The following is a 22,119-nucleotide window of genomic DNA, read 5'->3' as shown; positions in this document are numbered from 1 at the left end:
GAAGAATGCCTGCATCCAGAACCTAACACTCAACAAGAAGTGGGAACCCGCTTTCTTCACTTTGTAAGATCAATTTCTGTTTATTTTAGAAGCTCTGCCCCATCCCCCAGATTTTAAGGTTCAGCTTTTGGCACAGTAGCGTGTGAGAACTCAGTGTAGAAGTAAAATGTGACACCGAAAGTTTGGGGTCTTTTAAGGCCAATGAAATCTTCCACTGAGAGCCAGGAAAGGGGTGAGGTCCTCACATCATCCATTTTATTCAGTGAAGAACAAACAGCCTTTTCTTTTTTCCAGCAAGTTAGTTCTTGGCATCCTCTGTAGCTTTGAATCCTAATGAATATTCAGGCTGTTCATAATGAATGGATTTTTATGTTTCCCCCAAACATAGAGCATTTCCCTTTTGAGGCAGAAAATCCTTACTCTTACAATGGCCTGATGAGCCTTTTGTGAGTCAGAATGTTGCCTTGTTCATGGGCTGGTAACAAGCCTGCAGGTGAAGGAGCCCTGTCACTCTAGGTACACAGATGCAGGAGTCTCTTGTTTTTCAAGGGTAATTTCTCAGAAGGTCTTACTGAGTGGTGCAGAAGAATAACCAGTCAGTCCTCTGTTGCTTCAAATTACACATCATGCTCGTGTAATCATTTTCGTCTCTTTGGACAGGATAGTTGAAATTATTTGTGCAATTGATTTATAAAGAAGTCACCTATAAAATGAAAATTATTTTCAGAACTGAAGGGCATTCATAGCAAAAAAAAAAAAAATAGTGCTGCTATTTATAGCATTCCACTGATGCTAATTTTCACCCACCTGAATTCCTCTCTGTACCAAAATGCCATAAAATTGATGTTTTATTTAAAAATGCAAAAGAGTATTTTGTCACAGAAGTCAATTTTTGTTTATTTTTATTTCTATTTAGCCTTTAGAAAGTTAACGGTATGTAATTTTTAGGTCTGTAATTCTGTCTGGAGTGGGCAAAGCTGCATATGTTCTTTTTATAATCAGGAAATATTTCATAAAGGTACTTAATATTAAATGGAGAGAGGCTCCTTGGCGCAGGAAGATCAAGCCGTACTTTCCTTGGGTATGACTGGAAACCACGCATGTTTGTGTGCACTTACTGCAGACTGTTCCTCTTCATGAAGGAATTCACATCTTCAGCCAGCTGGAGCATCAGCTGCCTTAGTCCAGGGCCTCATAGGGGAATCTTGCACTCTGACATCCATTTCCTCAGTAACACACTATGAATCTGTCATCCATGTATTTAGCTAAACTATTTCTGAAGCGTATTTCCTTCTGGGTCATACCATCTCTTGAAATAAGTAACTCAATATATTTTTTGCTGGCTATATAAAATAGCACTCAGTGTTGCTTTCCAAATGTATGTCATGGAAATTCCAGAGGGTGTACTTTGGTTCTAATATTTGATCAATACATTTTCTGTGTCTTCCTCTTATTGGAGTTGCTTTGGTAGATACTAATCCTAGCCGCTGAGAGAAAAATCTAATGACAGAAGGAAGCTTAGAGGTCATGATGGTGAAATTACTCCCTTTTTGAATGTACCCCTTCTGTGGCAAATACGAAGGTTATTTATCTTGTTCCTACTTGATCTCTTTTAATGAAAGCTATAAGCACTAGAAGATCTTTATGTTAATCCTGAATCTGCCTACCACTGCCCATTATGGATTGCCCTTGCAATGTCCACCAAGTGGTCTTAGTTTTGTGTTTTGGAGCTACACAGTGTTGTAAGTCCCATTACACTATGACAGCTGTCTGAAAGTAGCTACCATTTCTTTACTTTATTATACTAACAAATGATTCTACTTGAAATGACCTCTCATACTTTGTCACAGAGAGTCTCATATTTGGAGACTCTAAGTCCATCATTATCTTAGTCACTTGTTGCTGACTATTCTCTTGTTTGTCCATGTCCCTCCTAAACACAGCTGTCCAGATTGGTGCATGTGAACTGCAGGGTATTAGGTCCCTCTATTCCTGCATGATCAGGCACATGCTTTTCCCTGTTCCTAAAATGCTTTCTTCCCTCACCCTGCCTGGGAATGATGCATTCATCTCTCTGAACCTTGCTCAGATACTACTTTTTTTTTTTAAAGCTGTATCTGAACCGTCTCAGGAAAGCTAAGTACTCTCTTCTCTGTAATTTGCTACCATTTGACTCATTTACTTAGTATTGCATACCTCATATTGGACTCTAGTTCATATAACCTTTTTTCCTAGATGATTCTTCTTGAATCAGAGAAAATTGGTAAATGAAGTGTGCTTAGATACATACACGGAGTAGAGCTCCCAAAATATAGTAAACGCTTTGGACACATAAAATATGTTCACAAACATCACACAGGTTGATCTTTCCAAATAGGTATTACCATGACTCTAACTTATCCTTATTCAAATTCACAGAAAGACAAGTTTGGTATCTATGATGAATATTGTAGTAACCATGAGAAGGCACAGAAATTGCTTCTCGAACTTAACAAAATAAGAACAATCCGCACATTTCTTTTGGTAAGTATATATATGAGTGTTACTATACGCTGTGATTTGTTGCTAGGCTCTCTAAGGAACCAAGAACTAGTGTCAATGTGGTGCAAAAATTACTCATGGGACAATGCTTTAAATGTGTCTGGGCTAGGAGACTAGAGTCCCAAAGGACTCTAATCGTAAGAAGGGAGAGTTGGCAGAAGCTCATGGATGGGAAATCACTGATAATGGCCTCTCCTGGCTGACTATGAATTGTTTGTGAGAACCTCAGATTCTTAGTGAGAGAAGATATTTATGCCAGAGTTCATCATTGCTTGTATATCCCTCAGCTCCCTAGGTTTCATTTGCTTTTGCTAAGAGAGCTGTAAGTGGGGCCATCACAGGAAGGAAGCGATTTGTGGGTATAGTAGAAAAGAAATTTAAAGATTGAACTTTCTCCTGCATAAGTTCCTTACTCACTTTCCACAGAAAGAATAAGAATATATGTTTTTTTTAAAGATTTTATTTATTTATTTGACAGACAGAGATCACAAGTAGGGAGAGAGGTAGGCAGAGAGAGAGGGAGAAGCAGGCTCCCTGCTAAGCAGAGAGCCGGATACGGGGCTTGATCCCAGAACCCTGGGATCATGACCTGAGCCGAAGGCAGAGGCTTTAACCCACTGAGCCACCCAGGTCCCAAGAATATATGTTTTATTTCTTTAGGATAGCACAGAGAAATGCATATTTTGGTAGTAATTTGGACAATTTAATTGCCCGTGAGGACCACATTGTAAGTGTACAATTCAATACTATTTAGCCAATTGTGGAGTGGAGGAACCATCCCCACTATCCAGTTATAGAGATTTCTAGCACCCTGAAAAGTCCCTCATGCCTGCTCATGGCCCATCTCTACAACCCCTGTAAACTCTAGGCTATCAATTGATTTACTTTCAATCTCTGTAGTTTGCCTTTTCTGGATAGTTCTTAAAAATGGAATGGTTCGGGGCACCTGGGTGGCTCAGTGGATTAAGCCACTGCCTTCAGCTCAGGTCATGATCTCAGGGTCCTGGGATCGAGCCCCGCATCAGGCTCTCCGCTCTGCAGGGAGCCTGCTTCCTCCTCTCTCTCTGCCTGCCTCTCTGCCTACTTGTGATCTCTTTCTCTGTCAAATAAATAAATAAAATCTTTAAAAAAAAAATGGAATGGTTCAATGTAATATTTTACACCTGGTTTCTTCTACTGAGTAAATGTTTTGAGGTTCATCTCCATTGTAACATGTATCCATATGCCATTCATTTTTATTGCCGGATAGTATTCGTTGTATGGCTATACCATATTTTATTTATCCATTTGCCGGTGTATGGACTTTGGGTCAGCAAGCAAGTATGATTAATGATGGGCCTTGAAGATCTTTTCAGAGAGAGGTATTAGTATAGAAAAAGTCAGGAAATGTCCAGTTTGAACTGTTTTATCAACGATGGTGAGATGAACATTCATGTACAAGTCTTTGGATATTTTCATTCTCTTGGATGGATGCTAAGAGTGGAATTGCTAGGTCATAGTAATTGTATATTTAAGAAACTGCCAAAATGACTGTGCCATATACACCAGCAATGTACGTTTGCAGTTTCTTTATATTTTTGCAAACACATGGTATTACCAGTTGCAATTGTAGCTGGGTTAGTGGATGTGTAGTTTATCTCAAGATGATATTTATTTGCATTTCTCTCATGACCACTGATACCAGGCATGCTTTCAATGTTCTTATTAGACATTCATATATCCTGTTGGTGAAATGCTTATTCAAATCTTTTGTTCCATTTTTAAATTGAGATGTTTATCTTATATTGAGCTATAAGTGTTCTTTATTTTGGAACACATCTTCTGTATCTGACATATAATTTGTGAATATTTCCACTCAGTGTGGTTAGTTTAAAAATGTTATCTTTTGGACATCAAAATTCTTACATTTTGTTGAAGTAGGATTTATTAAATTTTTTCCATATGAACATATTTTCATTTTATTTAAGAAGTCTGTATTCAGGTTTTATACTTACTTTGTTAATTTTTTTCCCAAGTATTTTGCTCTTTTTGATGCTGCTGTGATTGGAATGATTTTTTCTTTTCTTTTTTTAAATTTTTTATTTATTTCTTATTTTTTTTAATAAACATATAATGTATTTTTATCCCCAGGGGTACAGGTCTGTAAATCGCCAGGTTCATACACTTCACAGCACTCACCATAGCAGATACCCTCCCCAATGTCCCATAAGCCCACTCCCCCTCCCCCAAGCCCCCTCCCCCAGCAAACCTCAGGTTTTTTTTGTGAGATTAAGAGTCACTTATGGTTTGTCTCCCTCCCAATCCCATCTCATTTCATTTATTCTTCTCCTATCCCCTAACCCCCCATGTTGCATCTCCACGTCCTCATATCAGGGAGATCATATGATAGTTGTCTTTCTCTGATTGACTTATTTCACTAAGCGGAATGATCTTAATATCATTTTTTGGACTGTTCATTGCTACCATATAAGCATTTGACTTTTATTTATTTTTGTTTATTGTATATTCTTGTATCGTGTGCTTTAAATTCATGTATTAGTTCTAGTAGTTTTTTTGGTAGACTCTTTAGGACACTTTACATATAGAATGAAGTCATCTGAGAGTAAAGACAGTTATATTACTTCCTTTTCAATATAGATGTCTTTTTTCCCCCCTGGGTTTTGCGCTGGTTAAAACCAGTTTACTATTGAATAGAAGTGATAAGAACAGACATGCCTGCCTTGTTTCTGATCTTGGGGGAAATCAATCAGTTTTTCATCATGAAGTGTGAAGTTTACTGTTGTCACAGATGTCCTCTTCCAGTTGAAGAAGTTCCACTATATTCATAGTTTGTCAAGAGTTTTTATTGGGACCTTTTTGCTTTTTCCAACATAGGTGTTTAAACCTATGATTTTGTCCTACACACTGCATTAGTTTTATTCATAAAATTTTACATGTGTTTTCAGTTTCATTCAGTTATTGAAAAGGTCTCGTTTCTTTTGTAATATCTGTCGTCTATTCTTTATTTAGAGTTTGTCTTGGAAGGCAGTTCTGCATGGGACTGTGTCCCTGCACATTTTCTGAGCGGAGGAACTGACTGCTTTTGTTCTGGCTGATCTTTAAAGGATGTTTATATCACGATATAAAGGATGTTTATATCAGAAGGTAGAGATATTCTTTTCCTCCTAAGTGGCGGGCAGTCACGCCTGCTGCCCTCATGAAAGATGCATGGTTCTTAGCTTCAGGTCTCCTTTCCTGGTATCCATGTGCATGGGCCACCTGGTCTTTCTTATGTTGCTATTTGGGAACTGAGCCTTGGCAAACTGGCCCCAAAATAATGATACTCTGGCTACTGCTATTGCTTTCAGGGAAAAAAAAAAGTCCTGTAGCTCTGGCCTAGGAGTTTCATGTGTTCTTCCAGCATCCAGAAATCTCTGGCCGGTTGACTTTTGAGCTTGTCAGTAGGGTAAAATCTTAGAATGATGAGTTTTAACATTCCGTTACTTTATTTCCCAAGGTTGGAATTTTCCAGATTTCTTCCTGTAGTTGACTTTTTAAATTTAATTCTATTTTGGTCAGAGAACATAATTAAATCATTTAAATCTTTTTAAATTCATTAAGACATTTTTATGGTTTAGCATAGGGTCTGTCCTGGAGTTTTTTGTTTTTTGTTTGTTTTTTTCCCCCTCTCTGTATGCTCCATGTGTGCTTAAAAACTATGCATATTCTGTAACTGTTGGGTGGAATGTTCTATAAATGTTAGGTCAGTTTTGTTCATAGTGTTGTTCTTCTCTTCTTTCTCTTTTCCTCTAGGTGTTCTGTCAGTTATTGAGGGTAGGATATTGAAATCTATAGGTATAATTGTTAAATTGTCTGTCTTGCCTTTCAATTATGTCAGTTTTGTTTTATATGTTTTGGGGCTCTGTTGTTAAATATATATTCATTGAAAGTGCTTGTATTTGTATTTCTATTGATCATAAAATGTTTTTCTTTGTCCCTAGGGATATTTCTTTTCTTAAAGTCTGTTTTGGCTGATATTATTATAGCCATGACACTTCTTGTACTGTTTGTGTATCTTTTTCCAGTATTTTCCTTACAAACTATTTAGGTCTTTGAATCTAAAACATGTCTCTAGGAGACAGTATATAGTTGGATCTTGCCTTTTTTTTAAAATTTTACTTTATTTAAATTCAATTAGCCAACTACAGTACATCATTATGGATCTTGATTTTTTTATCCAGCCTGATCATCTCTGACTTTTGATTGGAGTGTTCCATTCATTGATCTTTAACTGAATTATTGGTATTGTTGTATTGACAGGTACCATTTTATTGTTTTTTCTGTATGTGTTTTTGTTGTTGCCCCTCTGTTCCTCCTTTACCTTCCTTAGTGTACTGTTTTATTTCCTCTTTTGATTTTTTTGAACTATTTTTTGGGGGGGTGATTGCTCTAAGAACAATATTCATCTTAATTTATCAAGTCTTATTTCCTGAAGTTGGTGGTTGTTTTTTGTTTGTGTTGTTCTGTTTTGTCTTTTTGTAACTTTCCTGGACTTGATTTAAGAACCTTGACTCTTGTATGTACAACTGCTCTCTCTACTCAATTTTTTGTTCTTTAATTTAGCCTCTCTTTTTAGGGGTCACTCCAGTAACTGCTTAACTTAGTTCTGCCGGTGGTTTGTCAGAGGTGACCAAACATCGTTAATCATCTTGTCTATGGATCTATGTGTTACTTTAGGGGGGGTGGGGGAGACATTCAGAGAGTAGGCAGTTTTCAAGTCAGATCTAGGTTTTTCTTTCCATGGGGACACCGCTTCCCCCTTGGGTCTTTTCTACAGATGCACAGCCTGATATCTGCTCCAAAGAGGGCTATAATCTCAGGCCAACGGAATTGTAGGTATTCTCCATTTTTCTTATATAGTGTGCTAACTTTATTGACAACGCCCTCAGGAGTGAGATATTTACTTTCTGCAGCCCCACCTGAAAGCAGGTTTTCAGGGTCTATCACTATGTCAGGGCCCCTGTGATGCGGCCACTGCAGGAGAGCCACTGTGGAAGCACCATTTTGATAGGGCCACTGTGCAGGGCGAGCTGAGGAGGGCGGAAGCATGAGGAGGCAGGGGGAAGGTGGGAGAAGCTCTTGTGAGAATGCTATAGACTCCCACCTTTCTTACCAGAAATTTCCGCAGTTTTTCATGGAAAAAAACACTTCTCTGTTTTTTTGTTTGACTTTAGTTGATTTCCAGAGCCCTGAAGTTGATATTTTCGACAATTTTGCTGAGGTTACAGTTGTTTTTTTAGGAAGAGGATTTACTGATCTCTTTTCTCTGCCACAGCCAGAAGAGGCTTCTATGCCACTAAAATTTTAGAGCTTTTTAGGAGGTGTTAAAGCTTCATTGTCTTAGTGAATCCAGTCTGTTCTCAGCACAGTTGACTCTTTGATCCCCTTGATCTAGTTTATTGACTGAATTGTGTCAAGCCATGCCAGTCAAGTCCGAAGAGTGTTGGTTTTTAGATGATCCTGCAGCATAGTCTGGTAGGAAACCTGGCTTTTATAATACCTGCTCTGGTACTAAGTGATCTCTAATTACCTGAATGACTTTAAGAAATTGATTTTATCGCTGGTGTCATTTTCCATCTCCATAAAATGGGGGATAATAACAGTCACCCTTGGGAAGACAGGTAAGAGTTTACAGATTTGGTGGTGGTATTATTTGGGTACTTGGGTATGCTGGCACAGTTTTCATCATCAGGGAGATCTGTGGGAGCTCATTTAGAAGATATTCTTTGTAGACGCATGGAGAGAGAGTTGGCTTTCATAAGCCAGTCTAAAGTGACAACCCACCTCTGCTATTATGAAGACAGTTCATGATCTGTACAGTCCTCTTAGACAAGGAAATAACAGTGTGTTAAGCAGTCATGAATTTCTTAGGGTACCTCAACACGGGGCTAGGGAAAGGGGTGGCTGTGTTTATAAGGGGCGCTAACATATGTAAGGATGCTGAAACATCACTGGAAATACAGTGAGATGTACATAGTTGTGTTTCATACGGTTCCTCTGGGGACAACACCATGTGGGGTTGGAAAAAAATATTTTGATAAACTGATTGCAATGGGGGGATGAAGCCCTCAAAGAGCATGCTTGAGTCAGAACACTTCTTTGCTCCCCTGTCTTCTAAAGTGTCTGGGTGAAGTTAAAGTCATGATGTTAGTTTTCCTGACTCAAATACACTTGGCTAAAGCCAAGTTGCTCACAACAGTCTTTTCTTTTTCATCCTTTCCTGCTCAGCTCTTGGTCTCTCTTCTCAATGAATGTAGGACAGTAGTCTCATCCCTTGTAAAATGCTGGTATAAAGGTTGCTAAATTATCAGTATGATATCTGAGGAGCCCTTTTCTCCGTTTATTACATATTTATCGACTACTTTCTTTTTGCCAGTCCCTCTGATAGGCATTGTAGGAAAAGGATTTGGCACAAGTTTCTAATCTTTTTCTTTTTTAAATTGATACTTAAATTATAAAATAAAGACCAGATGCTTCAGAGGATATAGGCTTTTTTTTTTAATCAGAGTTGATTTTCCTTCTATTTCATGATATTCTGATTGCTGCTTTTGAGATTTCTCCATTCATCTTGCCTCTCTGGTGATCATACCTGACCTCCTTCTCAGAGACTGACTGGCCATTGTCACTGGTGGGGTATTATAGCTAAAAGTGACTGAGTAATCACTTGGTTAAAACATGACAGTTTTACAGGCAGGAAAACTAGCATTCTGAAATCAACCCAAAGTTACATCACTAGTCAGTGGTGAGGATGTATAGAACCTGGTTGTCTTCAGGCCCTGCTCTTTACAACACAGCACAACACCACAATTCAGCTACAACACAACTCCTTTTATAAGCAGGATTGATCTGTGTATCTTTGTGTCTGTTATTTATTTATCCATCAGTCCATTCATCCACCCATCTGTCCATCCATCCATCCATCCACCTACCCATCATTTATTCCTCCATCTCTATCCTATTTCTTTTTCCTCAGACTTTAGAGGATAGTACATAAAAATTAATTTTAAAGGTATGTATTTAAAACTTATTTTGGTTTCTATAACTAACGTGATACGAAAATACTTCTCTTTGTCTTCTGTCAATGTTCTTTGTGATTTCACAGGCTCATCTCAGAGAAAGAAGGTATAAAGACAGGCTTTCAAAAGATTTTAGCAGAAAGTTTTATGATAGAAGAAAATTTCATGGCTCCAGCTTTAAAAAATTGCGATTAATTATTTTTATTTCCACTGCAGAACTGCATGCTACTTGGAGGACGGAAGAATACAGATGTTCCCCTGGAAGGATATTTAGTAACACCAATACAAAGAATTTGCAAATACCCTCTCCTTTTGAAGGTATTTTATGTGTTTATTTCACGGTAGTATTTTCTTGTATCTGCATATTTTGCTGCATATTTTGCTTTAAAATGTTTTTCTTTTAAATAATCTGATTTTCTAAAGAAATGGCAGATTATACTTACTAGGGAAAATAGCTATTTCATCACATATATATGGATTAGGAAACAAATCTTTTAGGAAAAGAGACTTTTTAGTGCTCTTTGTAGAAAACTTATCCGTTTGAGTTTCATTTAGAGTAAATGCATTAGTTTCAAGATAGATCCCATTAAATACCTTATGACAAGTTTATATTGCATATTGTCTACAGGGTTCGTTATCTTAAGTAAATCTACTATTGTTTATTTTTTGACTTCCCCTTACACTGGTCTCCTCTTGATGCTAATGAACTTAAAGTGAAAGTTACCTAATTTCACAGTTTGGTTTTTGAATCAGTATTACAGGGAATGTTGTGGGTCACATGGGACAATAAATGGTAGGATGTAGAACGACGGTGCTAAGCAAATACTGCCTGTGGACGCATTAATGGTCGTAGGCCATTGTCTCATTACAATGACTAAAAGTGTTACTGTGAAATACACATTTTAATGTGCTAATTATGCTTGTACTGTAAGAATATGTGAATAGATTAGAATAGCAATTCTGGAAATGGTGCTTCTTGGAACTAGAACAGCAGTTTGGGTTGGCGGTTGAGCACAGGAACTCTGAGTTCAGATCCTAAGTATTCTGCTTACTATGACTGAACACATAACCTAACTTCTTTTTTTTTTAAAGATTTTATTTTTATTTATTTGACAGACAGAGATCACAAGTAGGCAGAGAGGCTGGCAGAGAGAGAGAGAGAGGGAAGCAGGCTCCCCGCTGAGCAGAGAGCAGGATGTGGGGCTGGATCCCAGGCCTCTGGGATCATGATCCGAGCCAAAGGCAGAGGCTTTAACCCACTGAGCCACACAGGTGCCCCCACATAATCTAACTTCTTAAAGCCTTGGGTTTTTATTAATGAAGCAGAAAAAATGATGATGAAATTGTAGCGTATGTCTGCAAGGATGTGTATAATGGATGTGTATGTCTGTGTATGTGTGTATATACATATATACATACACACATATGGAAAATGTATTACATAAAAATAGTAATTCAACTTTTATGCAAATCATTTAGCACAGTATGTACTCCGTATATGTTAGTTATTATGTACTCCGTATATGTTAGCTGCTATTATTCATATATATTTGATTCTGATTTATCTTAATAGATGAACTACTGCTTGCTCTCTAAATTTTTAAAATATTTCAATATGTTTTGCACATATTAACTGGTGTTCTTATTGATTTACTTTTTGAGAAACAAATGTAAGGAATTTGAACTTAAAATACATTTTTTTAACTACAACTTCCATGAGTTGCATAATTGGGTTTTTGTGTAAAATTTCTTTGAAAACAATTTCTCCTTATTAAAAAAACAAGTCAAAATTGCTTGCTTAAGCCACAGAGGGAAGCTAACATGGGGATCTTCAGTTCTGCAGAACTTTAATATGGTCTTCAGTTCAGGAAGATTGGGGCAAACGTGACTCCTATCTTTCTTTTTTTTTTTTTTTAATTTATCAGAGAGAGAGCGAGAGTGAGCACAGGCAGACAGAGTGGCAGGCAGAGACAGAGAGAGAAGCAGGCTCCCTGCTAAGCATGGAGCCCAATGTGGGACTCGATCCCAGGACGCTGGGATCATGACCTGAGCGAAGGCAGCCGCTTAACCAACTGAGCCACACAGGCGTCCCGACTCCTATCTTTCTGAGAGTCCTTTCAGACTCTTGACTTGGTGACTCAGATCACGTCAGCTGTTCCTGGACCTGATTTTGGAATCCCAGGCATTTTTTTGTTGTAAGAGTCAGAAGGGATAGTGCTATTAAGAGAAGGATATCATGCTAAGTAATTGTTCTAAATCACTTCTGGATGGGGATGACCACCAGATAGGGTTGGCTGATCTGACCTCTACAAAGATAGAATAATGGACCCATCCTTGCTTAGGAAGAAAAAGATCAACTCAGAGCTCCTTCGAGAAGTGGAAAGATGACATCTTTCCCCTTCTTTGGATGATTATCTTCACAAAGAAACATGAAGAAACTATTTATTTGTGTAGTAGATATGTTGGTGTTGATAATTTTTTTGTTGTTGTACCATTGTGCCTATAGTCTCTTTCATTTTGGTTGGTTTTATTTATTCAGAGAAAAGCATTAGGAGTTAGGCTGTGTGTTATACAATCTATCAGTCATCGTTGTGGAACTTGAAATTATTGGCGTGGCCAACCAGTTAATGTTGATAGAAAGTAACTGACAAAATATTAGTACTACTCATTTTTCTTGCTGTTTCACATTGTCTACATTCATATCTCAACTTCACAGATATGCACTGGCACAATTCCATAGGACCTCAAATCACAGTCTGCAGACTGACTTGACCACTTCACATAATTTACAAATACTTCTGCACTTTAGAATTTTTAGAGAAGCCAGCATATCTCTTTTATGGATTTGTGATCCAACATAAGTTTTTAAATCTTGTCTTGGGAGTGATGTAATGTGCACTCTTCTGGTGCTAGCCCTGCAGAACGGAATGTGAACATACTGAATGCAGGGTCAAAGTTTATGGCAGAAGTTTCAACAGTAACAGACCTCAAGAGAGTATAACAACTGCATAGTTTCCCACTGGATGTTAAGAATGAAGAAACTTATTTTAAAGACTTGCCCCAGGATTTCTGTAATTGTGTTAGTTAATGTGATGATGGCAACTGTAGTAAAGAGAAAATGACTAATTAAAAAGCAATGTGGTCACAACTGTCTAGACAGTGGGTGAAGATGTTTATTTCGTGCTTCTAAACACCAAACAAAACCTTTTAATATATTTAAAAGATTAAAGATCACGCTTGCTCTGATATCCTGAATGGACAAAACCATAAAATGCCAAAAAAAAAAAAAACCCAAATCAAAACAACAACAAAAAAAGCTTTGGACGGGCCTATGGCAATTCATTCACTGTAGAAAGTGAAACCGAGTTATTGGTGTAAATAGCATAAATTGCTCCGTTATTGATGGAGTATCATGGAACTTGTAAGTTACTTATTTTGCTAGCGTATAAGACATCATTTAAAAATTTTGCTTTACTCATGGCATGTTTTTGTAGTTTCTCAAAAGTGTTTTAGGAAATAAGGCATTGAAATTATTTTTGAAATTATGGGACATATTTATTTAAAGACTTACTGTTCCGCTAAGACTCTAGGAAGACATACAGAGTTCTATTTCTGTTGGAGCAGAGGTCAATCTTATAAACAAATTACATGCTGCAGGTGAGATACTTGAGAATTCAAAAGGAGAAATCTAATTTAGTTTTTAAAACAAAATAATTTTAAGGCCAAAAAATTAAAGGAGCTGCAAAATGTGTGTCAGGGTAACGTACATTCATTGATCTGAATTTCAGTGGAGTTTGTGATGTCCCTTCTGAAGGTGGCTCTCACGATCTCTGCAGTTCTCATTTCCTGGTCATTCTGAACCTGCTATACCAGAAAGCTGAAGATCAAAGGGCGATTTGTTTTTTTTTTTTTGTGTATAAACAGGAGTTGCTGAAGCGGACTCCAAGGAAACACAGTGTCTACGCAGCAGTAATGGAAGCCCTCCAAGCCATGAAAGCTGTCTACCCCAACATAAACGAGGCCAAGAGGCAGATGGAGAAGTTAGAAGTTTTAGAGGAATGGCAGTCTCACATTGAAGGCTGGGAGGTACATTTACTCTACTCAACAGTGGAGCTTAAAATAGTTGTGTTATGTCTTATGCTGCATGTAGAATTGTTGACATTGGATGGAGCCATAAATGGTCATTTTCCCAGATAATGGCAGAGGGCTATAACCATTTCTGCAAAGTGCTGTCATTATTATTTTTAAATCTCTTTAGAGTGGCAAGTTAATTGACTTAACGTCAACCTGAAAGCTTTGTCATAGAGCCTTCTAATGTTGTGTGGGTTATAAGCTTTGGTGTTTCAGTATTTGTGCATCTTGATTATCCTTTTCCCTGCCTTCCTTTGGTCAATAAGTACATAGCCTGAAACCTGGAGAGAGTAAGGAAGGGGAGTAACGCCCGGTATGTGTTCTATGATACTGTTATTTTCAGATTCTAAATTAGGTGTTTGATGATGAATTTCATGTTAAGGTCACTTAATCTCTTAAACTGCATTTCTTTGCAATTATTTCATCATTTCTAAATGAAGAAACTGTCTTATGATGTGATTTTCAAGGTCCATTCAAGATGAAAAGTCTTACGGATTTATGACTCATTAAAGAAAGATTTTTTTTAAATGATAAAAGAAGCAAACAAAAAGTGATATTCAGACTCTGTTATATGTTTTCATCCATGGTAACTTTGAATCCTTGTTATTTCATGGGGTTGGAGCCCTATGTTATTTTAGTGCTATATAAAGCATAAACTGAAATTTTGTCTTTAAATTGACTTAATTGAGATGAGATGAGCTTTCAGCTGGTATCATTTAGTTTTATAAAGTAAAGCAATTAAGACATTTTTTAAAGGGATAGAGAAGATTTAAAATGTTTCCAACCAAATAATGTTTTCACACAAATTCGAGTGAATTGCTTTGTATCTTTAGGACCTTATAATTGATTTGTTTCATATCTTCAATATGTTGGTTTCCATTTAGATCTAAAATTAAATCCATTCAAAAATTATATCCATTCAGATTTGCAAAGAAACCTCAAACGTTGACCTCCGGGAATTCCCCAGTTTATCCACCCTTCACCATGAAATTTTCAAATCCAGCTGGGATGGAAGTTTTCTCTTCATCTATATTCTTTCATTTCAAGTGTCCAGGGGGACCTCCCATTTCAGCATGAATGCTAATTATTTCAGTCAGTTAAAATGGTTGTGTGTTTTGCAGTTGATTCATGATGATAATTCCTTTCTTGGGGAGCGCTTGTCCTGCTGGGTTGAGGAAAATGGACTGAAGTTTGCTTTTGTCGTTCTGTTGTCACGCGAGCATTGGAAGAAAAACTGAACATGCTTTAAACTGCAGGGTTTCTCATTGATATTTGCCAGGCCTTTTCCCAAAACAAAACCTCACAGGTTCTTCTCGGTACTCTAGGGGAATGGAATCTGTCATAATTTTGTTCCTCCTCATGTATATTCCAAAAAAAAAATTGTATCTACTGCAGAATTAAGAGATTCTTTAAAAAGTTGATATTTCTTGCTCTGGGCATGGCAGTTACTCAGAGGAAGAATGTGTGTGGATCATGTTCCGTTACTTACAGCCCCTAACAGGGGGTGCCTCAATCTCACCAGCGCTCTCTGTTTACAACAAACAGTTGAAGTGCAAGAGAAAAATGCAGCATCGGGACAGAGGAAACTGGCTGCAGGAAATCAGATTTAACTACAGTCCCAGCAGGCACAGAGGAGATCATATGAGTTCAGGTCCCCAAAAAGGGCAGTGACGCAGATTCTATTGGAGTAGGATTTGAATATAATTGCGTAAGACACAGCCAGGCTACTTTGGGGGGTTTTGGGACATTGAGGGAACGGAGCTTGGAGGAAGGCCCAGCTAACTGGTTGGCAACTTTTGATAAGAACATGATTCCTCATCTCAGTCCACCAGCTTGGAGAGAGGGGGAAAGCTCTTATAATACTCACACCTGGTCTGTTCCTGGAAGCTTTGGAGAAATTGCTGATAGGACTCCCGATTTGTCCAGGAGAGAGGGGTAGTCTTACAGGATGAATGCAGGCCCTGGGAGGGAAGGAGGATAGTTACAGAGCTTTCTCTGAATTGCAAACAAAGATTACTGCTCAGCTTGCAGAGAGCTTTGTGTATGTTTAGAGTTAGCTCTAGTGGGGTTAGGACACGACCAAGGGCAGATGTCAGGTGGCATGCTGGCCAAGAACGGAGAGTTCCTTAAAAAGCCTTTGAGGTGAGAAGTCTTGAGCTAAGAAGGCTGCAAAACAACTCCCTGTCTAGTTCCTTCCCCAAGCTCCTGCAGACCCTTGAGGACCACCTGAGGGATGACACCCTCGCTCCAGTAACTATAAAATTTCTTGAATGGGATCTGAATCTGATACAGCATGAATCAGCATTGTTTTCACCTTAGGTGGATTATTTATTTCATGTAAGTCAATTATCCAGTCTTATTTTCTCATTAATCAAAAGAAGGCTTTTTATAGTAAAAACTGTCTGGTATCTTGCCTGTCTAATATTTTGTGCTATAAATTATCGTTACATTCCTTTATGTTGAATTTAGGTAAACAAGTGATTGAAATCTATGGTCCCAAATTAGATAACACAGAGTTGAAACATGATTTTCTCTAGTCCGGACTCTAACCCTTACTTTGGGGATGATGCATCAGACCTCTCCCACATAGTATGTGGATTATTACAGGAGTCAAATGAAATAAGTGGAAGTGCTTTGAATACTATAAAATCCTACGCAAATGAGAAGTATTTTAAAGCTCGGGTTCAATGGTAGGATTTTTACCGTTGAGAAATTCCTATTTGTCTAATACAAGCTCCTGACTACTGAAGGTATTATATCACTTCACTTAAGGTTAGATAGCTCCAAGTCACAGAAACTAAAAGAAAAATTAATTTAAAAAGATACGGAGTAGCTCACAGAATCAGTAGAAAAGCTACACTCTCAAGGGTGTCTAGGCAGCCAAAACTGGTAGGTAGGTTCATCAGTGCCCTGAGTAAAATGGATAGACTCTAATAATGTTTTCTACCGTTCTATTACATCACTCAAGATTCAAGATCAAAATCTAAGATTCCTGTAGTCTTGCCTAGGGGAGGACAGAGGTCCTTGTTGGCCAGTCAGCCACTTTCCTTTTGAGGAAAGGCTAATCTTCCATTGTATGCAATCTTGGTGAGCCCTTAACAGTTCGCTGAGGTTTTATAATCCCCATTACACAGATTTAAAAAGTGAGGGCCCATATGATTTACCCCAAGTGCTTATAGCTAATGGATGGCAGAGTTTAAACCTATATTCCTTGTCACCGTGTAATATTGTATCTACTCAGAAAAAAATTAAGCTAATTCTTTAGATTACGTTGATTGCTTGCCATTTAGAAGTAAATTGACTATAGAAATTAGGTGTTTGTCATCATTTACATAGTGACTGTCATTACAGAAGATCTGTAGTTTAATTGCTCAGATTTGAAGTTCTGCCTTTTATTAGTATAATTTATGATATCTCAGTTTTATGTCTTCTCCAACATTCAGAGCATTGCACAGGATATTCTGCCAAAGGTAATTGTAGGGCAGTGATCAGTGTGCTTGGAAAGGAAGTTCATTAGTTGTTTAATCAGAGTCACTGATTCATTTCATAGAGCAGGACCAGTCGCCGTCTTGGTCTGCTTTTTGGCTGATTGATAGTATTGTAATGGTAACTCTAATCTTTGGAGTCCTAATGAACTCTGTCAACAAGGGAGTATCAAAAAGCATTATATCACTTGGTAATTCAGCTTTATATCCGTGATAGCCTTGTTTGGAATAGATCTCTCAAATCTGAAAACAATCATATTAAAAGATAAGAGGGAGAATTATTAAAATATGAAGGTGCTGGAAAAAATAAGATCAAAATAGTTACTGCATTTTATGAAATAGAAACAGAATAGAAATTTGACACCTCTTGGCTTTCTGCGTGGAGAAATATAATGGCACAAACCTGTTTTAACATCCATTTCCTGCTTTTTATATATGATTGTGTCTGACAGTATATTGACTTCAAGTCATGTTCTCTTACTTTATGAGTATGAGTCTAACAGAGGTTGTGATGAGAATTTTTTTTTCTTTTCTACAAGGTGATTTGGTAGATACAAATTTGTCTACTGCCTTGAGACAGAACTGATTTATAGATGGCCCTTGTTGCTTAAGGATAGGTGGTTTGGGAAGAAGGCCATTGAAAGTCAATCTATGTAGAAAGGGAGCAGAATTTCCTAAGTGGGAGGGGGGAAGCTTGATTGGGACTTCATTTCGATAAAACGAACATTTATGTTATTAGTTTTATCTAATAGATGACAGAATCTAGGTTAAAACATCATTTAATAAATTGAATCTCAAAAAGAGTGAACCAAATGCTAAATCTTGCTGTGGGACATACATTTTATGACATTCTATGATAAAATGATGTGATATTCTTCATTTCATGTTTAACTTTTCTAGTAGATTTAAAAGGTTTTTTGAAAGAATATTCAAATGCTTCATTCATTTTCTTGAGACACTCCTTTGATACTGAAATCATTCTCTTATGAGACGCCCACCTAGTTGTCATTCTTGTCAATTTTCTTTTCTTCCACCGTGAGTGGGTCTAGCTCTTGTTAGATCTTCATCTGTCAGTGCTTTGTATATGATTGGGGGAAGTTTCAGGGCCTCCTGTCATCCTCCTCCTTTGCCAAGATTATGCCTTCTCTCTGCAGTCTGCGTTTTTCCAGTATTGACATTCAACATTGAGTTGACAAGATGAATGGGGTAGACTCTGGTGTTAAGCAGGGAGCGCTGACAGTGGGGTCAGATAATTAGTGACTAGTTTCCTATTATAGTGATTTTTTGCCTCCTCATAGCTGCAAAGAATCAGTAATGAACCCTTCCATAACATATTAAGAGAACTTAACATAAAAAGATTTACCTTTCAAATAATCCAGATGTGGTTTAGCAATAGTATTTTCATTGGGTCTTTTTCAGAGGTGGGGCTTTGTTCTATTGTTGCAGTGCTTCATAAATCATTTTAATGTTTGAAGACACACTGGAAATTAGAAAAGGGGCCATAAAATAAATCCACACGCTCCTGACTGTCTTTTCTGGGTGTTGTCATTTTCTGAAAGCATACTTTGTCACCTAACTTGTGTCCACCTATGGAAATTCATCATATTCCACATTAAATTAAATTACATTAAATTCTGTAATGGCACTTTGAATTTACTAGTCTTTCATGTATACTGACTATATAATTCACACCTGATTATACCTCCAATTCATAGAATCAAAATTATTCAGCTTCTTAACAAATTAGATTCTGAATTATCACCATTTTCTGGCTGGATCTTGACCATGAGACACCCACAGTGGGAAGAGGAGCCATTGGTGAGGAGGGTTGCCAACATGGACTGCCGCTGGGTCCTGGCTTTAGTGACTGAAGTCATGGTTTGCTCCATCCATTTCAGACTGATCTTTTCACCCTATCAGAAGGTGATACTGAAATGGTGTACTTTGTAAGTCTGACAAAGAAAACCCCTAAAGAGTGATTGAAACCTGAAACCACGACATGGAATGAACTATATAGTTAATGATAAACAAATAATCATACACACACAGCTATCTCTAAGAGTGTTAATTCAGGCCAGCTCTCATTTTGTTGCTATTCTGTTACTGCAGTGATCACACTGCATTTAATTCTATGCTTTCATATCTGTTTCTTCCACTAGAATCTGGAACAGGGGTCATGTCCCAAGCCTTTGCACCTGCTGGGACCAAGGAGGAGGGATGAGATAGGTTTCCACAGACTGGATTAGAAAGAGAAGCTTTTGGAAGGAGAGGCACTGGATGAGTAGATTGCCACCCATAGTGCAGTTATTAATGGGTGGTTACTTCTCCCCTTGAACGGCCACTCAGCCTCCCTTTCCTGATTTAATAAAAGTGGTCAGGATTAAAACCATCCATGGAACGTCCTTGCTGGGGCTTTGCTGTATTTAGTTCTATATATATATATAATTCATCACAGGTGTGATTTTACATGATAAATGTTGCTTCTTAAAGGGAAATGCATGTTAAAAAGGATAAATCATCTAGATGAAAAAAGTACATTATTTTGGTTATTTTTTAAGGGATTGCTGAGACAGCAAAAGTCTGAATCATATGGGCAAACACATTATTTAAAAATATCTGTACTGGGGCGCATAGGTGGCTCAGTGGGTTAAAGCCTCTGCCATCGGCTCAGGTCATGGTCTCAGGGTTGTGGGATCGAGCCCCACACCGGGCTCTGCTCAGCAGGGAGCCTGCTTGCCCCCTCTCTCTCTGCTTGCCTCTCTGCCAGCTTGTGATCTCTCTCTGTCTATGTCAAATAAATAAGTAAAATCTTTAAAAAAATTCTGTATTGAATATGTACATATACATATTACATTATGGGCAATAGCTTTCAGATAGTCCAAAATTAATGATTTATACAAGCCCTCTTACTTTTTTTTTTAATATTTTATTTATTTCACAGAGAGAAATCACAACTAGGCAGGCAGAGAGAGAGGAGGAAGCAGGCTCCCTGCTGAGCAAAGAGCCTGATGCGGCGCTGGATCCCAGGACCCTGGGATCATGACCTGAGCCGAAGGCAGAGGCTTTAACCCACTGAGCCACCCAGGCGCCCCCCTCTTACTTTTTAAAATAATTCTTTATACCTTGCCTTCAAATGTTCGTTTATGACTCTATGATATATCACTGTACTGTTAAAATAGCTTATTTTAATGGGCAATATTTTTTTCACAGACACATGAAGTTCCATCTTTGTAAAAGTATTTCTATAGGGTATTTTTTTTTCCCATAGTGAAATAATCTGCCGCCTTCAATATCTACTTGGTGACCCATGAAAGACTGTACAAAACTGATCTAACCAAACATCTTTCCCTTTCTTTTATTTTCCTTCCTCCTGTCCTCCCACCATATTTCTTTCCTCCTTCCTTCCTTCCTTCCTCCCTTCCTCCTTTTCTTCCTCCCTCCCGTCTCCCTCTCTCCCTCTTGCTTCCTAAAACTTTACAGAGAAGCCAACTTGCTAGAGATTTATACAAGGAAAAAATGTTTAACACATTGTTTGGCATGTTATAGAAATGTTAAAACCCTGACTTTAGTATTCATCTAGAGAAAAGTGTTTATCATACATGATTGTTCAATGACTAAATATGGAATTGCCAAAGAAAAGATTTCTAGATTTAAAAATTAGCATCAATTTTCAAAATGAAGATAAAACACTACCTAGGTTATGTAACATTATTTAGGTATAAGTGAATATTCACCAGTGATGAAATATACCAGAGATGACCATGTGGTATATTTGCGACCATGGTAACACGATCAATGCCTATCTGCCCTGGGACTAGGAAGCAGTCAGGACTACCTCAGGCAGAGACCTGTGCTCACCTCTATCTCCCTGTCAGCAGGGTTGCCATAGGATGCACTTGAGCACCTGGAATCAGGTACTCAAAGCCTCCAAGGCAATTTTACTTAGAGTGTTCCACATGCATCAGCATTTACTGGAATGACGTGGGACCTACCCCAGCTTTACTCAGTTTCAATCTCCGAAGGCAGGACCAGGGAACCTGGGAATTTCAAGAAGCATATCAGGTGTGTCTCCCAAACTCTAAACTTTGAGACCCATTGCCCTAGAGGCTTTGCTGTCTTCTGATGATCTGCCTGGCTTGTTTTACTGCTTCGACATTTTTTATATTCTAGTTCACTTGCCTGACGTTGTCATTTTGATAGACTTTAGTGCTCCTGACTCTTACCTAGTAATCTGATGTTCATCGCCATACTATATTTCAATTCCTTCCGTGAATTTTGTAGCTTGACTTCTTTATTTCTAACCCCAGAAGCTCTCCTGGGATTTCTAGGTAAATGAAAAAAAAATTGCATGTAATTTCGAAATATCATACATTTCATTTACTTTAAAGATAAAGTCGTGAGGGTTTTGTTTTCTTTTGTTTTAGCTACAGAGAAAGGTAGATTTATCATGTAAGCAAGGGGAAAATAACACAACATTATTTAAAAAGAGACGCTTATTAAGTGTCTACTTGTACATGGGATGGATTTGAAGTGAGAGGCATATCATGACTATACAGAAGACGGTATATACACTTGGTCAAATTTTTGATATTTCTAACATTGTATGTCTCTGTAGTTAAGAGATTCTTACTGATTTCTAGTTGCCATTGTCCTAGTAATAATGCACAGATTCAATCATGGTAAATCAAGGGCACAATGGTTCTTCTTGACCATTTACAGCTTATACACATGGTATAAAGAGAAATGCTATAGGCCATTCATTTAGAAGGAGATTTTTTAGACAAATGTGTATGTTCAACACAGATTCCTTCTAAGTGCGTAAGCAATCCTCCTGGATTTATTTAATGGACATTTCATGTGATAGTAGTAGTTCACTATTATCTAATACTATTACTATTCTACTCTGG

At 37.8% G+C, this 22,119-nt stretch overlaps 1 protein-coding gene across 1 annotated transcript in view; it reads left to right on the top strand.

Moving 5' to 3' along the window:
- Positions 1 to 2,473: 2,473 nt before the first annotated feature.
- LOC123936017 (phosphatidylinositol 3,4,5-trisphosphate-dependent Rac exchanger 2 protein-like) overlaps positions 2,474 to 22,119 on the top strand; it is a 45,471-nt gene continuing 25,825 nt past the window's right edge. The window contains exons 1-3 of the mRNA XM_045996818.1: positions 2,474 to 2,523; positions 9,813 to 9,914; positions 13,521 to 13,682. Coding sequence (XP_045852774.1) covers positions 9,819 to 9,914; positions 13,521 to 13,682 — 258 coding nt within the window. The 5' untranslated portion in view covers positions 2,474 to 2,523; positions 9,813 to 9,818. The remainder of the gene's footprint in view (positions 2,524 to 9,812; positions 9,915 to 13,520; positions 13,683 to 22,119) is intronic.

The sequence above is a fragment of the Meles meles genome, unplaced genomic scaffold, assembly GCF_922984935.1.
Source record: "Meles meles unplaced genomic scaffold, mMelMel3.1 paternal haplotype, whole genome shotgun sequence".
NCBI classification, from domain to species: Eukaryota; Metazoa; Chordata; class Mammalia; order Carnivora; family Mustelidae; genus Meles; species Meles meles.
Note: the sequence above shows the minus strand (reverse complement) of the source record. Positions and strands in the feature narration are given on the sequence as shown.